Source organism: Diabrotica virgifera, chromosome 10 (genome assembly GCF_917563875.1).
Source record: "Diabrotica virgifera virgifera chromosome 10, PGI_DIABVI_V3a".
Taxonomy (NCBI): domain Eukaryota; kingdom Metazoa; phylum Arthropoda; class Insecta; order Coleoptera; family Chrysomelidae; genus Diabrotica; species Diabrotica virgifera.
In genome coordinates this window covers 40242895-40263434 of record NC_065452.1, presented here as the reverse complement: position 1 = coordinate 40263434, position 20540 = coordinate 40242895, and the positions used below count along the sequence as shown (strand labels likewise).

Below are 20540 nucleotides of genomic sequence, written 5' to 3'. Positions count from 1 at the left end.
AAGAAACTTTATTAATATTTAAGAAAGATCGACTTGGCATATTGCCTAAGAAATATATCTTTCTATATAAGACATAATTTTCTAAAATATTTTAAATAAATTTTAATATACCCAAAGAAATATATCTTAAACTTGATTGAACTATCACTTTCTTGCAAACTGCAAACATTTGTCAGAAAGAAATTATACTTGTCATAAGAATATATTTTCTTGGTATTACAAAACTCTTCTTTCTGAGCAGTAATATTTCTTAGTAAGGAATATTATTATCTTACCATTATTAATTAATGTATTTAATGTTAAGAAATATATTTTGCAGATATAATTGTATATTTAGAATTAAGTTACATTTCATAAAAATAAAGTGATATTACATACGGCGAAATAAATCATTCTGTTAAGGTAAAATTATTCTTTATTAGATAATAAAAACAGGATATAAAACGTTAAATATTAATCCATACAAATAATTTCTTCACTCTTAAACCACTGGCTTCTATACAATAAGGATGGAGGGAGAGTCAAATCCAACTTCCTTAATTTCTCCTTCTTTTTGTTAATAGCACTGAGTATATCAGCAATTACCTAAAACAAAACCGTTTGTAGAGAGAGTAAACATATTTTAATAAAAAATTTTTTATAAGGATATAAGTACATACATACTTATCTTGACAAAAGGAAATACAAAAAAAAACAAATACACGGGCCCACATAAAAACTATTAATTTTTTGGTATAAGAACGGTAGGTATCAGTAAAATAGTCTACAATCCAAAAATATTTCTTGGCATTTCAACAAATAATAATCAGTCATATTTAGTTCAAACATGGCTTTATTTATCCTACCATCTTTGTTAATTTTGTTCTTTTTGTATATTTATGAGATATTAATTATTTATCTATATAATATTAAGTCACACAATAGACATTGTTTAGCTGAAACAAGAAGAAAAATACAACCCAAATAAAACATTGAAGCAGACATAATATTGTAATTTTATTTATTTATATAATCTAAAAGAGACAGCCAACCTAATCATTAAGAAATTTTATTACAGGAAAGTATTATTAGTTTAAATCTTAAGTTATTTTATACCTACTAACTAAGTTTCTTAACAGTTAAGATGTTTCTTTTAGACTAACTAATATTTCTTTATGACAAATAAAGTACACGCCATGTTTGATATAAAGTTGAATTGTAGGATTGTATGTATATAGAAGGCGATACATTCAAGAAACATATTATAGTTTATACATAAGTATACACATTTTTATAAAGGTACTTACCTGTATAAAGGTCTACCATTTATGGAAGCCCCTAGTTGGTTAGCAGCTCCTTTCAATATTGTTCTGAATCTTTATATTATATTATTCTCTCCGAGGTGGAAGTCGAAACGTCAATAAAATCATTTTTTAAGTTCAATTGTGGCTTATTGCCCAGTAAGAATAAGATCCTTTCTTTCAGAATTGTCCATAATCATTATAGATATCTAAAATGCATATAAAGATAGGTACTACATATTATGTTTCTTTTAGAACTACATATTCGGATATGCAACAATATTATTATTACATCTTACCTAAATTAATCAATTTACTTTTATTTAATACTTACATGTACCTACCTTCAAACTATTCCTTAGATTTTAAAGAAAACCAAAAAATTCAAAATCCATCTATGAAAATGGACTAATTCCACTCCATCTTGCCAAGCAAACACTGAGATTAAATAGCAAATAGTGAATAATGGTTACTGCGCAATTCTTTTGTGGAAGAAAATATCTTTGCAAGTAACATTTCGGCATTAATGATAAAGTTTTTATTTAATAACCACAGTTACTACAGAAGGTATTTCTGAAGAATTACTTCTTGTTGTTTAAAATATTTATTTGATTGCAAGAAAATTTCTTGTTCACAAATATAAATATGGATTAATTTAACATATATTTCTTATACTCCAAATTATTGGTAGTTTTCAATTTAAGAAACAAAAACTTTAGGATAAGAAAATTAAAATGTAACCATTAATGCATTTCTTAGTATTGAAGAAATTATCTGTAAGAAATTATTGAGTTGTGTTTAAAAAACTCGTTTCTTTATATGTGAAGCGGTATGTATAAGTTAATATGATATGGTAACTTTTAAGAAAGATAGCCCAAAGAAATCAGTGTTTTAGGAGAAAAGAAATTGTTCTCTCGGTGTGTAGGTCTTGTATATTCTCTGTAATTAGTATAGTATCATCGGCATATCTGATATTGTTGATGGGTCTGCCGTTAACTTTTATTCCAATTGTTACTTCTTCGAGTGATTTTTTAATTATACCTTGCGAATATAGATTAAACAATAAGAGGAATGGTATGCAACCTTGCCTTACGCTTCTTTTTATTTCTCCTTCCTCCGAAAGTTCTTTACCTACTCTGACTTTTGCTCTTCGGTTAAAGTAGAGATGAGTTATTATTCTTAAGTCTTTTATGTCGATGTGTTTATTTTTAAGCAACTGTATAAGACGGTTGTGCAATATATCAGACAGTATGAAATAAACTAAATTTATTTACATGTAATACACGCAGGAATCCTCATTTATCTTAAATCTTGTTGCAGGTTGGCTTGTAGTTTCTAACGAAATATTTGTCGGCATGTTAGCACTTTGTGTATCATACTGGGGTAATCGCATACATAGAGCCACTTGGATGGGAGCTTTAACTATGCTAATTGCGGTATCTGGTGCAACTTTGGCAATTCCTGAAATTCACAGACCGTTTACTGGAGTTGAGATAACTAGTGCTATTACAGGTAAGTTTGTATTCTTGCAATTTATATAATATGAAATTTAAAATGAAATATATATATAAAATTACAGATTGGTCGGTTATTTTTAAATAGTATACGGTTTCTAAAAATTTTAAAAATCTTATAAATATCTTATAAATATGATCAATAGATACTGGAAGGGCCTATTTCATTACTAGGTCCATGAGGTCCCTGCCTCGGGCCCGCATTTTAATGGGGCCTGAAAAGATCACTAAAAGAATATTTTTATTGAAAAAATAAAATAAATTTTCAAAATTATTTCATTTTACCAACAGGAAATGATAAATGATAACAAATTAGGATAGAGTTATATTCATAAACCATAAACCGTTATTATAAAACTGAAATAAGAGTAGGTAGATGCTTTGTCCATACCTTAGACGCCTTAGAGCATTATTTTTTATGAAAGAAAGCAGAGTTTTCTACTTGAATTCTAAGGGTGTGCTCACTACGGAGAACAAAGGATTTTATCCTCGCTCCGACCCTCGCTCCCTGGTATTTATATTCGTGAATTCTCGCATATAAAATAATGTATTTATTGAAGTTATACTTCTTTAGGCGCAATAGAGAGTGACTTTTTATAATACTGCGCGCATGCGCACAGAGGCAGATGTTGTTCGTTGCTTAATCTTTTAAGTTATATGTACCAGTCCAAAAAAGGTGTGGAAAAATATATTAGTGTTTTTAGTAAATATATTTATTATAATTTTTGTGTCTTTGGATTTGTCTTCCTCGGGAGTAAGGTAATACGTATTATTAAAACATTTTTATTTAATACTTCACTTCGTCAATTTGTTACCGTGGTTTGTCATAATGTCCGAGAAACCATCAAAACAATGACTTCGTAGCCTCGTTGGTACAGCATTCGACTACGAATCGAGAGGTCCCGGGTTCAAATGCGGACAATTGCTGTCTTTTTTTTTATTTTAGGATATTTGGAAAATGGTAATTAAGTATTAAACTCAGTTTAATATTTAATAAAATAAAAATAAACTGTTAAAAATATTTTATTTCGCTGAAATCATATAATATAGAAGTATAACTTCTTACGTGCGTACAATGTATATGTACACACACATTTTTTTTACATAGCGATTGAAACTATATTATCGATCGCTATGTAAAATAAATACATTATTTTAAATGCGAGAATTCACGAATATAAATATGTACCAGGGAGCCAGTGGCGTAGCTGAAGATTTGAGGCCCCCGCGACAACTTTTGTGGGCCCCTGTATTATAAACATCATCATCATCATCATCATTAGCCCATAGTCGTCCACGGCTGAACATAGGCCTCCTCGAAAAACTTCCATTCAGATCTATCTTGCGCTGCTGGAATCCAATTGGTACAAATCCTCTTTATGTAGTCAGTCCATATTGTGGGTGGTCTTCCCAGGTTTCGTCTATCCGCTCTCGGTCTCCACTCCAAGATTTTTTTAGTTCAACTATCAGCTCTCATTCTAGCGACGTGTCCTGCCCACTTCCATTTAATTTTGGCTATGTGTTTTATAATGTCTTCTACACCACTTCTTCTACGAATTTCTTCGTTTCTTACCCTACCTCTTAACGTTATGCCCAACAATGACATTCTACGTTGTGTCACTTGTAGTTTTCGTGCAGAGGTCCTTGTTAGAGTAAGTGTCTTTCGTGCAGGGCACATTCATTACAGGCTCTTCTTTTTAAACTGATAGGTATATCACCTTTAAAAATATCACGTAGTCTTCCATATGCTGCCCATCCCAGAGTCATTCCTCTTAGCAGCTGAGGGTCGGAGCGAGGATACAATCCTTTGGTCTCCGTAGTGAGACCTTTGGTCCTTCTTTTGTTAGTTCTGTCAATTTAACCCACTTAGGTATGATCACAAAATCTACCATTGTGTTACACATTCTCATAATATTATGGTGCTTTGATGTGGGCATCTATATTGTACTCTAGTGACTTTTCTAAAATTTAACTATGTGGGTGTATTTCGTGTATAGCTGCCTTTCTAGCAGTGAATGCGCATTGGTAATGCCCAATAAGAAGCTTTGTAAAGATTTTAGGGCTCTTAAAAGTACGTTTTCGAATATTTTGTATGCAGAAAAATAACTCTATAGTTCTTGCAATCAAGTTTATCTTGCTCATATTATTCCCTTTGGCCATTCCTCTAGTATCAATTCGTTCTGACATGTTATTACTATCAGTTTATGGATTACTGCCAAATGATGGTCACCAGCTTTCTTATACACTTCAGAGCCGATTCCGTCTATTCCTGGGACTTTATTATGTTTTCTTTTTTGGATGGAATTTAACTCTTATTCTGTTGTTAATGCTGCAATGTGATTTTCTATGTTGTCGCCTTTTTCAATATAATCTAAATTGACGTGATCGCTGAAATGTTTTGCCAATTTATTAAGAACTAAGTGTGTATAAGGTGATATTAGGCTATTGAATATCTCAAATCGACAAAATCGACATTCATCATCACCAACCAGGACGCGTCCACTGCTGGACATAAGTTTTCTTCAACTCTTTCCATCTGTCTCTGTTTTCTGCGGCTTGAATCCAGTTACCCATAACATGCTTCAGAACGTCTGTCTATCTTATTGGTGGGCGTGCTCTGCTTCTTAGTACTTCTTCCCGTGGCCTCTACTCGACAATAAGTTTTGTCCATCCGTTATCTGACAATCTGGCTACGTGTCCTGCCCAATACCACTTTAGTGACGCGAGTTTTTCGACAGCGTCTGTTGTTTTGTGTTCTACGACGTATTTCTTCCTTTAGGATTCGGTCTCTCAGGGAGACACCCAACATCTGGCGCTCCATAGCCTTCTTCTTCTTCTTGTGCCACTCCTATCGGAGATTGGAAATTTTCAAGGCTACCCTGCCCTTGTTTACAGCTGACCTAAAAAGTGCATTAGTGGTGCAGCCAAACCACTCTCTCAAATTCCGCAACCATGACATTCTTCTACGGCCTGGATTTCGTTTTCCTTCTATTTTTCCTTGCATTATATTTTGAAGTACCTAATGCGTATTTATGACCTCTCATCAGGTGACCCAAATACTCGAGTTTTCTTCGTTTTATCGTTAACAAAATTTCTGGGTCTCTTCCTATCTTTCGTATTACTTCAAGGTTTGTGATGCTTTCAACCCAACTTATCTTCAGCATTCGACGGTAGCTCCACATCTCGAAACTTCCAATATTTTTTATGTTGTTTTGTTTAAGAGTCCAGGCCTCTACACTGTATAATAGCGTGTTAAATACGTAGCCTCTTAGCATTCTTAATCGTAGGGGGATGCTTATATCTCGGTTGCAGACGAATTTTCTCATCTTTATGAAGGTGGCCCTGGCAATTTCGATACGTCTTTTTATTTCATTGTTTTGGTCTCCAGTTTCGTTTATTAAAGTTCCCAAGTATTTGTAACTTGATACTTTTTCAATTTGAATGTCGTTTATACTAATATGTGCTGGTTGTGTCATGATTTTACTGAAGACCATAGAATAGAATAGAAATATGCTTTATTGCCATGAAAAATTTAACAATCTTATAGACAAAGCTTACAAAAATCATAAAAAAAACAATAACAAATACAATTTACTAAAACTATACAAATCGTCAATGTAAATAAAACATAATAAAATGAAATAAAAATCAGTAACAATCTATTGCAAAATTTAAAAAAAATTGCAAATTGCGTAATCTACTTTAAGAAATTTAATAAATAATTTAATAAGTTATGCTGCTGCATATGACACTCAAATATAGATTAAGATTCTACTTATACATAAGAATACTGTAATTTCTTAGTTATTGGTTAAGAAACTCTGCTATTGAATAATATGGTCTTTCACATAAATAGGCTTTTGTCATTTTACGGAACTTGGGGAAAGATTTTGCAGATTTAAGTTGTAGAGGGAGATGGTTGTATAGTTTTTTTGCAGAATATAATATAGATTCCTTTACTAACTCACTGGACGGGATCGGTAAATAGATGTCAAAGGTAGAATTTCTGGTGGAATAGTCATGTCTAGATCTTGCTGGAAAGACATGTAGATGTTTACAAATTAAGCAAACAGTTTCTAAAATATATAAAGAAGGTAATGTTAGAATCCTGTGATCTTTGAAGTAGCTTCTGCAATGTGTTGTTCTTCTGCGGCCAAACAGATATCTTATTGCTCTTTTTTGTAATTTAAAAATAACATCGGATTGGGCAGCTGTACCAGAACCCCAAAAACGCAGACCATATCGAAGATGGGACTCGAACAATGAAAAGTATGTTATTTTGGAAGAGGCTAAATCCATTTCCTTCGAAACAGATCTTATTGCAAAGCAAGCTGAGGATAGTTTCTTGCTTAACACATCGATATGAAGGGACCATTTAAGGTTGCTTTCTAAAAAAATACCAAGAAACCTTACAGAATCAACGATACTGATCTGGTTGTTATGAAGGGGTAAAAGTTGAAGAGTTCCTTTATAGGGTAATGCTACTGTTTTATCTACGTTAAAAGAGAGTAAATTAGAATCGGACCAGGATTTTATTGTGAGTAAATCAGAAGTTATAGTGGCATGAAAAGTTGCGATATTTGAGTTGCTCCAATTGATACTAGTATCGTCAGCAAAAAGAAAAACTTTTCCAGCGATTTTTAAACTAGTCATGTCATTAATAAAGATAAGGAAAAGTAGAGGACCCAATACTGAACCTTGTGGTACCCCACATACAACATTTTTGAGACTAGAGTCTGTATCATTTGCTCTAACCAATTGTTTCCTCTCATACAAGTAAGATTGAAACCAGTTCAAAGAAATACCTGGAAGAAGACCAAGACTTAAGACCATATACTTGGTTTTTTGATATTATTGTTTATGCCATAATTGTTGCAAGCAATATTTATGTTTGTAAGTAATCGTTGTAATTCTTCTACTGTTCTTGTAACTACTACAGTGTCGTCCGCGCATCGAATATTATTTACAACCTCTCCATTGATTACGATTCCTTCATTTGCTTACAAAAGGGCATCCTAGCAGATGCTTTCACTATATACATTAAACAGCAGTGGTGACAAAATGCATCCCTGTCGTACTTCTCTACATATTTCTATTGGTTTTGATATCTCATTTTCTATTTTGATGTTAGTTTTCTGATTCCAATATATGTTGAGAATTATTCGCAGATCTTTATTGTCTATGTATTTTCTTTCAATAATGTCTCTTAGCCTATCGTGGTGTACTCTGTCAAACGCTTTTTCAAAATCGATAAAACATGCATGTACTTCTTGATTAACGTCTAGGCATCTTTGTGTACTCATGGTTACTCTCAACCTTTTGTGCTATCCTTAAAAATACAAACGCTAAAAATTGCAGTGAATACAGAACAATATCATTAATAAGTCACATTCTCAAATTATTCTTGAAAATAATACATGGTCGTATAAATAAAAAACTCGAAGAAGGAATAGATAATATCGAAGAAGGAATAGAGAATCAGTTTGGGTTCAGAAACGGACTAGGAACCAGAGAGGCGTTATTTGCTTTTAATGTGTCAGCTCAAAGATGCATGGACATGAATGTGGATGTGCATGTTTGTTACCTTGATTTTGAGAAAGCTTTTGACAAAGTAAGACATAAAAAATTAGTCCAAATTCTAAAGACACAAACATAGATAAAAGGGACTTACCAATAATAACAAACCTTTACTGGAATCAAAGAACACAAATTGTAATAGATAACGAACCCAGTCCAGAAATTGAAATCAGGAGAGGAGTTCGGCAGGGATATATTATGTCTCCATTACTCTTTAATGCATATAGTGAAGCAATTTTTGAAGAAGCATTGCTATCTCAAAGTGAAGGAATAATAATTAACGGAAGATCTATTAACAACATAAGATATGCAGATGACACCGTGATTATGGCAAGCTCTGCTGAACAACTCCAACTACTACTAAACAAAACAAACAATTTCTGTGAAGAATATGGACTAAAAATGAATATAAAAATACCAAATACATGACAATAACTAAGAAAACAAACATACAAACAAGCATACATTTGGGAAATGTACCGATAGAAAGGGTTGATAAATACAAATACCTAGGAACCTAGATTTCCGAGAAAAATGATCAAACAACAGAAATAAGGACCATGATAGAAATAGCAAGAAATGCGTTTGTAAAAATGAAAACAGTTCTCTGCAACAAAGACCTTAGCTTAGAACTGAGAGTAAGAGATTTGAGATGCTACGTGTTCTCTATACTACAATATGGACTTGAAAGCTTGGACATTAAAGCAAGAACACATAAATAAGCTACAGTCATACGAAATGTGGTGTTACAGAAGGATGCTTAGAATAGCATGGACACAGAGGAAAACGAGCACGGAAGTACTGCGAGAAATGGGTAAAGAATGCGAAATAATAAACACAATAAAAATAAGAAAGTTACAATATCTGGGACGCGTAATGAGGGGACCGCGATATGAAATGCTAAGACTGATAATACAGGGAAAGATAAGAGGCGGAAGGAGTATAGGAAAAAGGAGAGTGTCATGGTAAAAATTTAATGGACTGGTTTAGATGCAGTTCTATAGAACTTTTTAGAGCAGCGGTGGATAGAGTAAAGATAGTGATGATGATATCCAACCTCCGATTAGGAGACGGCACTTGAAGAAGAAGATCTTTGTGTAAGAACATTCAAACCGAAGAGAGCTTCTCGAGTACCTAGTCCTTTTTTGAACCCCATCTGTGTATTACTAATATCTGACTCCAACTTTTGATAAACTCGGTTGTGGATGATTTTTAGAAATATCTTTAGTAGATGGCTCATTAAAGATATTGTTCGATGTTCTGAACAATCTTATACTCCATAGCCTGAGTTACGCGAATCTTATTCACTAGCTTTTTGCGAGTGTTAATGTTTTCGCTCCATAAGTGAGTATAGCCAACAAACCTGGTCAAAGATTTTGCTTTTCAGGCATATGGGTAAGACCGATTTAAATACATAGCTCAGTTTACCAAACGCTGCCCAAGCTAAGAACGACGTGCTATACGACGTGGGAGCTCGCACGTCTGGTTATCTCTTTCCAACCGAATTTCATGTCCCAAGTACTTATAAGATGCAGTCTGCTCAATATCCATTTCATCAACAACAATATTACGATTTAGCACCAATTAGTCATTATTTGCGTCTTGTTATCTCTAAGGAAGCGTGATTATAATTTGTTCAACATTATTAATGTTGTTCTGAAGCTATTTTCTTGTGGCATTTTTATAATCAAGTATATTCAAATGGGAAATAAGCCACAATTTTACCTAAAAATGATTTTATTAACGTTTCGACGCCCAAGTCGGGTGTCGTTGTCAAAACACAAAATAATACTAAATAAACAAAAATGTTGTTGCTTAGTAAAAAATTCTTCTAATAATTTATTTAATCTGACTCATTTATATCGGCAATTCAGACACGTATTATACATTTTAAAGTAGACAACTTTAAAATGATATTGCCAATATTGATGAGTTGCGTTCCTGGGACGACTTTACTAAAAGATAGTTCATTCGATTACATGAAATCAATCCCAACTCAAGAATATCCGCCACAAAACATCATATCATGTGATTTGTCTTTAAAAAGACAACCAAATGCAACGGTGGCACTGAAATTCTCGCGTTAGAGATTCCATAGTAAATCACGAGGGAAAACCAGGAAAAACCTCGTGATACTATCCCGACATCGTAAGTATTTGGGTTTACATTTAGTTTACTCTCAAAATGTAAACCCAAATACTTAGGATGTCGGGATAGTATCACGAGGTTTTTCCTGGTTTTCCCTCGTGATTTACTATGGAATCTCTAACGCGAGAATTTCAGTGCCACCGTTGCATTTGGTTGTCTTTTTAAAGACAGATCACATGCTATGATTTTTTGTGGCGGATATTCTTGAGTTGGGATTGATTTCATGTAATCGAATGAACCATCTTTTAGTAAAGTCGTCCCAGGAACGCAACTCATCAATATTGGCAATATCATTTTAAAGTCGTCTACTTTAAAATGTATAATACGTGTCTGAATTGCCGATATAAATGAGTCAGATTAAATAAATTATTAGAAGAATTTTTTACTAAGCAACAACATTTTTGTTTATTTAGTATTATTTTGTATTTTCACAACGACACCCGACTTCACTAAAATCATTTTTAGGTAAAATTGTGGCTTATTTCCCATTTGAATATACTTGATTTCAACATTATTACTGCATCATCCATACGATCGGCTATAAGAACAATATCATCTGCGAATCTCAACTGACTGAGCTTCTCTCCATTTATGTTGATACCATAAAAAATCTTTTTTTGCCTTTAAAACCCCAAAGGCAAAAATTGACATTATGCAGGACAAAATATTTATTATGAAGTATAAAACTAAACTAAGAAAAACGCAGTACCTAATAGAAAGTGATTTAACATAAGCTTAAGTAAAACTACACAGGAAATTAGGAATATGGTAATAGAGGAAGTAATATTGTTCGTCCGCTATAACTTTTCCCATGCGTCACGATTCATTTTCAAACAAATTAAATCAAAACATAAAGTGAAACGTACGCTGATGTGTGTAGTATACACTATACAAAATGTATATACACATCGACGTTCGTTTCACTTTATGTTTTGACTTAATTTGTTTGAAAATGAATCGTGACGCATGGGAAAAGTTATAGCGGACGAACTATAACAGGTATTAAAACGAAGATCAAACCTTGTTTAAAGCTGAAACCTGGTTCATAGTAAGTGTGCATTAATATTTATCATTCATTTAATACTACCATCTATCTCATACGATTACAAAGAGGTAATTTCATAGGACTAATAAAAATCTTTTTCTAGGTCCACCTTTATGTACCAATTTTACAGTTCACGGATCCAACAGATTTAATGTCTCAAACGAGACAATGGCTCAAGACTATTTTGATGAGATAATTCTTGTGTATATAATAATTTTCCAAGTAGTTTTTGGATCTGTAATCATATCCTTCCTTTCCCACGGTTTAACTTATGTTGATGATCATACATCTACAAAGCAGAGCCCTGTGTTGATAGGTCTGGTTTTAGCTTCTCACGTAATCGGAAAACAGGGAGGAATTTACTTTGCGTGGATGCCTTATGTTCTGCATATTAATGGTATATTTGTCTCTCCAAGTAAGTGGTATAAAAATCTTTTACAAAATTGAAATTATTACAGATTTATTTCTCACACTGACATGTTTTGGGTCAACCTGTACACTAGGGTGCATCGAAAAAATAAAAGTTGGAAATATTATATCTAATAGCGCGAAAAAGTTGCTAGTGTTATTTTTCAGCATATTAGTATTTTTATTTTTTTTCTGAGCGAATTTTCTGCCCCCCCAACGACCTTGAATTTTATTAAATATCTGATTTTTATGGAAATTTCAATTTATATTATTTGGAATAAAATATGAGCTAAGTCGATCTAAGATCAATTAAAGAAAACTAAAAATGTTGTGAATTACAAATTTAAACGATATATAAAAAATTTGATTTGTTTTTTCAGTCTCCCCAGCCTCTTTGAAATGTCACGCTTCGTGAGTCCGTGCGTGTAATTTTCGCTTATGTTTGGTGCGGTGCGTTACTTTGTTATTATTGTTGTTTGTAAATTAAAGATTTTTAAAATAGATAAACCAGGATCATGGAGAATAAAATCAAGATGTGCTGTGGACCGCCCCATTTTTGGGCAACCACCAAATATACCTGAAAATGTTTTACCGAAATACAAACAAGCGATGTTTTGTGGCTGCAAGGGGATAAAAAACTCAGCAAGAAAGAGCCAGAATTTTCTGGTATTGCCGAACACGGTTGCAATTAAATTGGAGGAAATATGGAAAAAGGCTTTAATTCCAATAATTTAACATACAAGAATTATTCAGCTTTTAAAAGCCTATCATGACAAATATAAATATGAAACTTATGAAACCATTTAAGAACAAGCAAAACAGTGAATTTTACAAAAATAAAATTCAATGCTTTAAGAACAAAAGTAATACTACACGTTTCGATCTTGCAGCATGCAAATGTGACACTCTGATTAATTGTCTTTGTAGCAAATCTCAAAAAGTGCCTCTGGATGAGCGCAAATTGCTATTAAAACAAAGACGTCCCAGAAAAATGGTGATAAGCTCGATTGATAGGGAAAACAAAAACAAATATAATCAGAGAGAACAAAGGTAAAAGAAGAAAGTTACCGACGCAAAGACAAAACTTTAGCTCAAGTAAAAAACAGTACCAAGTTTTATGGTCAATCGATCGTGGAAGAACACATAACATTTGTGCATGAGCCAGGGTGCAAATATTTCGGATATGGGTATCCGCGGTCTGGTATATCAGAAAGTATCAAATCCAGCTATTGCATGTGACGAAACAGTCGTAAATACTGGCGTTAAGGGTGATGTAATACGGCTGTTAGGAGAACATCTTTAAAAACCGCTTCAGTGGTTTGTATGTCTGCGACATTCAAATGATCTACCCCTTGGACATCAAAAGAAGTTTGCCAGTGACCAAATCAAAAAACGTGAGGGTCTTCAAACTTTCTCCTATAAAAATTTTGATTCAAACGACTACTTCGAGTTAATTTACTAACAAGAATATCACCTTACAGAACCACCTATATTCATATTCTCTAGATTTTCGAGTGACAATCGGCGAGATTTTATTAAGAATCCTAACTTAGACCCTTTTAACATTGATATTGAGAAATATCACTGCCACAAACAATAGAACGATGTGTCAAGCTTGTAACACAAGCTCCTCTATCAGTTTTTGTAGCGTATTCGAGGGATGGATTTATAAAAATTCGTATTGATTCCAGAAAAAGTATGCCTCACTTTAATGCTAAATCGGAAAACATCTTCGAATAGAATGCTTTTACCATATTTTTTTGTAATATTTATTTACCTAATTTTGTACTTTGCTTTATATTATTTATTTTAGTATTAAAAAACTTGGGTGACGTCAGGGAGACGGACAAGTTAGGCTATTTTGTTATAAAAAGAATGTTTTAGTATACCTACTTTTCTTAAGTAAAATTTTTAATTGCCTTGTGAAACCAGAAAATATTTTCCAATTTAAACCGAATTTAATTTTTCAAGTTCTATAAGGTATTACATTTCCCTTACAAAAGAAATTCGCATATTAATGTATTTTTTCTAATTTTTAGTTGCCGTGGGAGGCAGAAAATATTTTTTTATTTCAACGCAATTTTACTAAAATACTAAATAGTGTGTTAGGCAACTTTTGTGAGTTATTACATTTTCGTTTCGAAATAAAACTTTTTTCGTCTGTTAACATTTTTTCAAAATGTTTAACTGTCTTGGGGGAGCAGAAGATATTTTCCAATTTCGAAAAAATTTTACCAAAATACTTAACAGTTGATTGGGCAACTTTTGTGAGGTATTACTTTTCCATCGCAAAAAAATTTTTTTCGTCTGTTAACATTTTTTCAAAATTTTTAACTGTCTTGGGGGGGGGGGGCAGAAGATATTTTCCAATTTCGAAAAAAATTTACCCAAATACTTAACAGTTGTTTTTTTCGTCTGTTAACATCTTTTCAAAATTTTTAACTGTCTTGGGGGGCAGAAGATATTTTCCAATTTCGAAAAAATTTTACCAAAATACTTAACAGTTGATTGGGCAACTTCTGTGAGGTATTACTTTTCTATCGCAAAAAAATTTTTTTCGTCTGTTAACATTTTTTCAAAATGTTTAACTGTCTTGGGGGGGGGGCAGAAGATATATTCCAATTTCGAAAAAATTTTACCAAAATACTTAACAGTTGATTTGGCAACTTTTGTGAGGTATTACTTTTCCATCGCAAAAAAAATTTATTTCGTCTGTTAACATTTTTTCAAAATGTTTAACTGTCTTAGGGGAGCAGAAGATATTTTCCAATTTCGAAAAAATTTTACCAAAATACTTAACAGTTGATTGGGCAACTTTTGTGAGGTATTACTTTTCCATCGCAAAAAAATTTTTTTCGTCTGTTAACATTTTTTCAAAATGTTTAACTGTCTTGGGGGAGCAGAAGATATTTTCCAATTTCGAAAAAATTTTACCAAAATACCTAACAGTTGATTGGGCAACTTTTGTGAGGTATTACTTTTCCATCGCAAAAAATTTTTTTTCGTCCGTTAACATTTTTTCAAAATTTTTAACTGTCTTGGGGGGGGGGGGCAGAAGATATTTTCCAATTTCGAAAAAATTTTACCAAAATACTTAACAGTTGATTGGGCAACTTTTGTGAGGTATTACTTTTCCATCGCAAAAAATTTTTTTTCGTCTGTTAACATTTTTTCAAAATTTTTAACTGTCTTGGGGGGAGGGCAGAAGATATTTTCCAATTTCGAAAAAATTTTACCAAAATACTTAACAGTTGATTGGGCAACTTTTGTGAGGTATTACTTTTCCATCCCAAAAAAAAAAATTTTTTTTCGCATTTTTCGATGCACCCTACTGTACACCAAAAAGTGTACAATTCTATCAATTTGTAAATGACCTAAAAATATACATATATGTACAGGGTTTCTCATTATATTTTGACCCCCACTTATTTTCCTTAATTTCGGGAATGCAAAAAAAGTTTCAAATAAAAGTTGTATTATTTTATCTGTACTGACCAACAGTGTAGCAACAGACCAAATTTTGTATACAGGGAGTGCCCAATAAAATGCATCTTCAATATTTCAAATTGGACACCCTGTATTTTTTTTATAGTTTTGAGTAGCCCTGCATTTCCTAATCACAAATATATTTATAACGTAGTGTAGCATTAGTTTTGTTGCATAATGGCGTATGGTACTGCTATACTATACTAAGATAAGAAAACATATATTTAGAAAAAATATATTTAGAAAGTCAACAAAATAATGACTTACAATACTACATTTAAGATACAATACTATATTTAACATTACAATAGATGCTCAAAGTGCCCTCCATTGTTATCAATGTACGAGTAATATCTTCGTCTCAAATTTTCTAATGCGTCAGAAATTTGTGTTATTATGACCATTTAAATTTTCAATTTCCTCGCGAAATTTTGCCGTGATAGTGTTAATATCTGTATTTGAATCAAAATACACTTTTTCTTTTAAAAACCCCCATAAAAAGCTATCACATGGTGTTAAGTCGGGACTATTTGGTGGCTATGTAATGGTACCCTTATTGCCGATCCACACATTAAATTGAATATTTAAATGTTCTTGAACGGCTACGACATTATGTGGCGGTGCTCCATCTTGTTGCCATATTATACTATTTAATTGATTTTGTGTATAATTTTGATTTAATAACTCATCCACTTCGTTAATGACTGTGTCCAGATATGATTCCCCAGTTAATTTATAATCATAAAACAATGGTCCAACTATTTTGTTTTGAAATATTCCGCACCACACATTTATTGATTTTCTTCCTGACTTTTTTATTTGCTTAATTTTTCTTTTTCTATTATTTTTCTGTTCCCACGAATACCTATTTCTTCTATTAAAAATGCCTGAAGTTGAAAAAATTTGATTAATCTGTCCATAAAATGTTATAAAAATAATTAGGATCATTGTTCAAATTTGTAAGCATGTCTTGACAGGACTGTAAACGCTTTTTCTTATGAACATCGGTAAGTTCTTGTACCGGTAATATTTTGTACGGCTTATAGTTGTGCTTTTTTAAAACTCTATGTATCGTTGCACGGCTTTTCTCTAATGCATTAGTAGCATTGTTTAGACTAGTTTCGGAATTGTCTAAAATAAAAATGTTATTATGGATTTAATCTATTATTTAAGTATTTAATTTTTACCTTCAAAGTAAAGCAAAGTATTAAGATCTTCATCATCATTTCCTACGATAGTACGTTCAAACATTTTTTCATTTATGACATGACGATAAATATATAAAAATGTATTTGCAGAAGGAGTCTATCGATCTGGATAAATCAGCTTATATTCTCTTCTTGCTGCTTGCTTGTTTTTATTATTTTTTACATAAATTGAGAATATATCTACTTTTTCATCTGAAGTGTAACCCATTTCAGTATGAGGACTGACAGTTTATAATAAATTAATAATTGTTTAATTTTGAAATATCAGTTGCATAGCCTATGGTTACCCTTTTGTGGTACCATACGCCATTATAGAACAAAACTAATGCTACATTATGTCATATATTTGTAATCAGGAAATGCAGGGCTACTCAAAACTATAAAAAAATACGGGTGTCCCATTTGAAATATTGAAGATGCATTTTATTGGGCACTCCCTGTATACAAAATTTGGTCTGTTGCTACACTGTTGGTCAGTACAGATAAAATAATACAACTTTTATTTGAAACTTTTTTTGCATTCCCGAAATTAAGGAAAATAAGTGGGGGTCAAAATATAATGAGAAACACTGTACAGTGCATAGATTCTAAAGGTTCCGGTGGGGGATGGCGTCTATGCGCAGTATTATAGTCGGTGTATGAGAGAGATACTATTTGAAATAATCCAATAACAAATAATAATACAAAATTTGTTATTTCATTATTTCAAATACTTTCTCTCTAATACACCGACTATATTACTGCGCATAGACGCCTTCCCCCAGCGGCATCTTTAGAATCTGCGCACTGTATATATTTTCAAATGAAACATTTTTTGCATTGCTCCTGAAAACGGAAATATCATCAATCTTTGGAGTATCCCACTGTATGTAAAAATAAGTCAATTGTATTTTTTACAGTATGGATTATAGTAATTATTTTAACCTTCCTAATTGGGGCTGGAATGGCCATGTTCCCAAAAGTACTTCCAAATATGGTTCTAAGAAAATCAGTTAACTCTTTGGTTAGCATTGCTGCAGGTGGCGATCCAATGCAAGAAGAAGAGATCGTTGATGGTAGGTATAATGTATTTTTTAACGTTTGACAGCACTTTAAAATGTTAAAAGCTAATCAGGTAGTAAATCATACGTAAGGAATATTAAATTGACCTCTAAGAAAAAGGTTACATCTCGATAATTTAAATCGTATATTGTTTTTATTTTTTTTCATGTGACTATTGGCTCATCAATTCCATTAAAGAAAGACGAAAAAATGTGCAAAAAGCAACACCTAATTTCCGTTGTATCCAAACTATACAAACACACCACTAAATCAGTAAAAGTTCTCGACACACTTATAAATTAATTCCACTCAAACAGGGTGTCAGGCAAGGATTTATACTTGCTCCATTATAAGTGCAATTACTACATCGAAAACTTCAGTACTTATTGTGCACTCTTGGTATTGTAATTGCTTCTGGAGTCTGGAGGCTTCAGGAGTCTTCTGCTCACTCAACGAAAAAGGTACGTAATATCAATAAAAATGTTAATTCAGACAACAAACGCAATACTTAAAATTTGTCCAATTCTTGGTTTTATTGGGACAACAAAACGGTGTTCATCAATTCATTATTTTCGTTCGTTAAGCCAATGTATTACGTTTATTGAATGGATGAACATTCATTATGTATACCATAATATCACTTTATTGGTATTACGAACTCTGTTCACTGAGTCAACGAACACTATTTATTGATATTACGAACTCTGTTCACTGAGTCAACGAACACTATTTATTGAAAAAAAAAACAACGTCGTTAATTGACCGACGAAGACTATTCGTTGTGTCAATAACAGTGTTATTTCTCCTAACGTATTTCGTTTATTTCTACAATTATTTCCGTTTATTGTTACAATTAATTCTGTTCATTCCCACAATAAATACGGTTTTTCTTACAAGCAATTCTATTCATTCTTACAATCAGTTTCGTTCATTCCTACTATGAACGTATTTTATATTAATAATTACTGAATACAATAGCCCAATCTATGATATTAATTGATTAATAATAATTTTTCAAATCCCCCTTTTTTGTCCTTAACCTAAAAGACTTTACACTGTGTGATTTTTCATATGATGTCACTTATACAGTGTACTGGAATAAGTGTTAAACTCCCCCCACCCAATTATTAACTTATTTATTTTTAGCACATAAGCAAAACGCTCGGATAGGTCGATTTTTAAAATAATCAAAGTATATTATAACATCAATGTTTCGAACTTTACACGATCCCTCTTCAGGTGACAGGCGCGGCGTAACTTTGATTTTTTTTAATGGGAAAGTACGTCATGTGACAGCTTATTTAAAAGCGATTGAAATAGTGATTCCAAAAATGTATAACACTTGAATCCTTTTTGAGAGCGCAGGTGCAAAATTTTGATCTAATTCTTTTTAAACGCATTCATTTTTTTTGGAATTCTAAGAAAACTAATAAGTATTTTTGAAAAATTTAAACGCAGAATAAAATATTACATTATTTCCGAGGTCAGAAAATCCCTTAGAATAAACAAAAAGTTTCTGTTGAATTAATTGAATCTTATTAAAATAATCATTATAGAGGTTCTCAGGGAATTCAGATCCTCGATAATAATGTAATCTTTTATTTTGCATTTAAATTTTCAAAAATAATAATTAGTTTTCTCAGGATTCGAAAAAATTAATACATTTAAAAAGAATTCTTGAAAGACTGATAGGTTTTGTACACACTTGAAATGAATGAAAGAAGTGAAAGAAGTATATTAAAGTGTGTAAATGTTTTTTAATTTCCTTAGCTAAGCGCTTTCGACATAAAAGTCATCTTCAGAGCTAATGGTCAATATATAAAAAGTACCGGCTACTTAGGAATGTATTTTCTTGCATCTCATTAAGAAATTTGTAATTCAGGTCCACCGTACAACTCCGGCTGATGAAAGCTAGTTTTAATTTTTAGTTTTTCTATGGTAAAACAATGAAAACAACCACTGGGACGATACATACATATAGAAATTTTTTCATGGTAAAGGTTTTACCCAACCATTTTGAAGTCGCCAGCTCATATCACTTCAAAATGGTTGGGTAAAACCTTTACCATGAAAAAATTTTTATATGTATGTATCGTCCCAGTGGTTGTTTTCATTGTTTTACCATAGAAAAACTAAAAATTAAAACTAGCTTTCATCAGCCGGAGTTGTACGGTGGACCTGAATTACAAATTTCTTAATGAGATGCAAGAAAATACATTCCTAAGTAGCCGGTACTTTTTATATATTGACCATTAGCTCTGAAGATGACTTTTATGTCGAAAGCGCTTAGCTAAGGAAATTAAAAAACATTTACACACTTTAATATACTTCTTTCACTTCTTTCATAAAAAGAATTCGACCGAAATTTCACGATAATACACACACAAAAACTTCCTTCTACTACGGACTACACTTGAAAACGAAATACAATTATTATTCTGCACTTCGGTAACACAGAGAAGCTAGGGGTATCACGATAAGGAAGAGCCGTTAACTTTCAAATGGTCAAGCAAAACATTTATTGTCTTAACAACTACGACTATTGTCACAATGCACGCATTCATTGTGGGTATTAAATGCAGTAATAGATTGATTAATGCAATCGTTGTCACAGCAATCAATTTACATCTATTCAATAATCATATATTACTCTATATTAACAACATTTGTACATTGTTTTAATGAAATTTGTACGTTGTCACGATAAAACAAGGTACCTAATTGCTTGTCGTCTACGAAATCAAGAACGTGAGTTGCTGTCAGAATTAACAGTATTTATTAAATATACGAAACTAAGTTATTGGCTGAATAAATTGAGTGTTATTGATTAATG

General features: G+C 32.2%; 1 protein-coding gene across 1 annotated transcript in view; it reads left to right on the top strand.

The window, feature by feature from the left end:
• Window positions 1-20540, top strand: part of LOC126893476 (solute carrier organic anion transporter family member 74D-like) — a 51934-nt gene that overhangs the window by 11604 nt on the left and 19790 nt on the right. The window contains exons 2-4 of the mRNA XM_050663733.1: window positions 2601-2792; window positions 11668-11979; window positions 17566-17721. Coding sequence (XP_050519690.1) covers window positions 2601-2792; window positions 11668-11979; window positions 17566-17721 — 660 coding nt within the window. The remainder of the gene's footprint in view (window positions 1-2600; window positions 2793-11667; window positions 11980-17565; window positions 17722-20540) is intronic.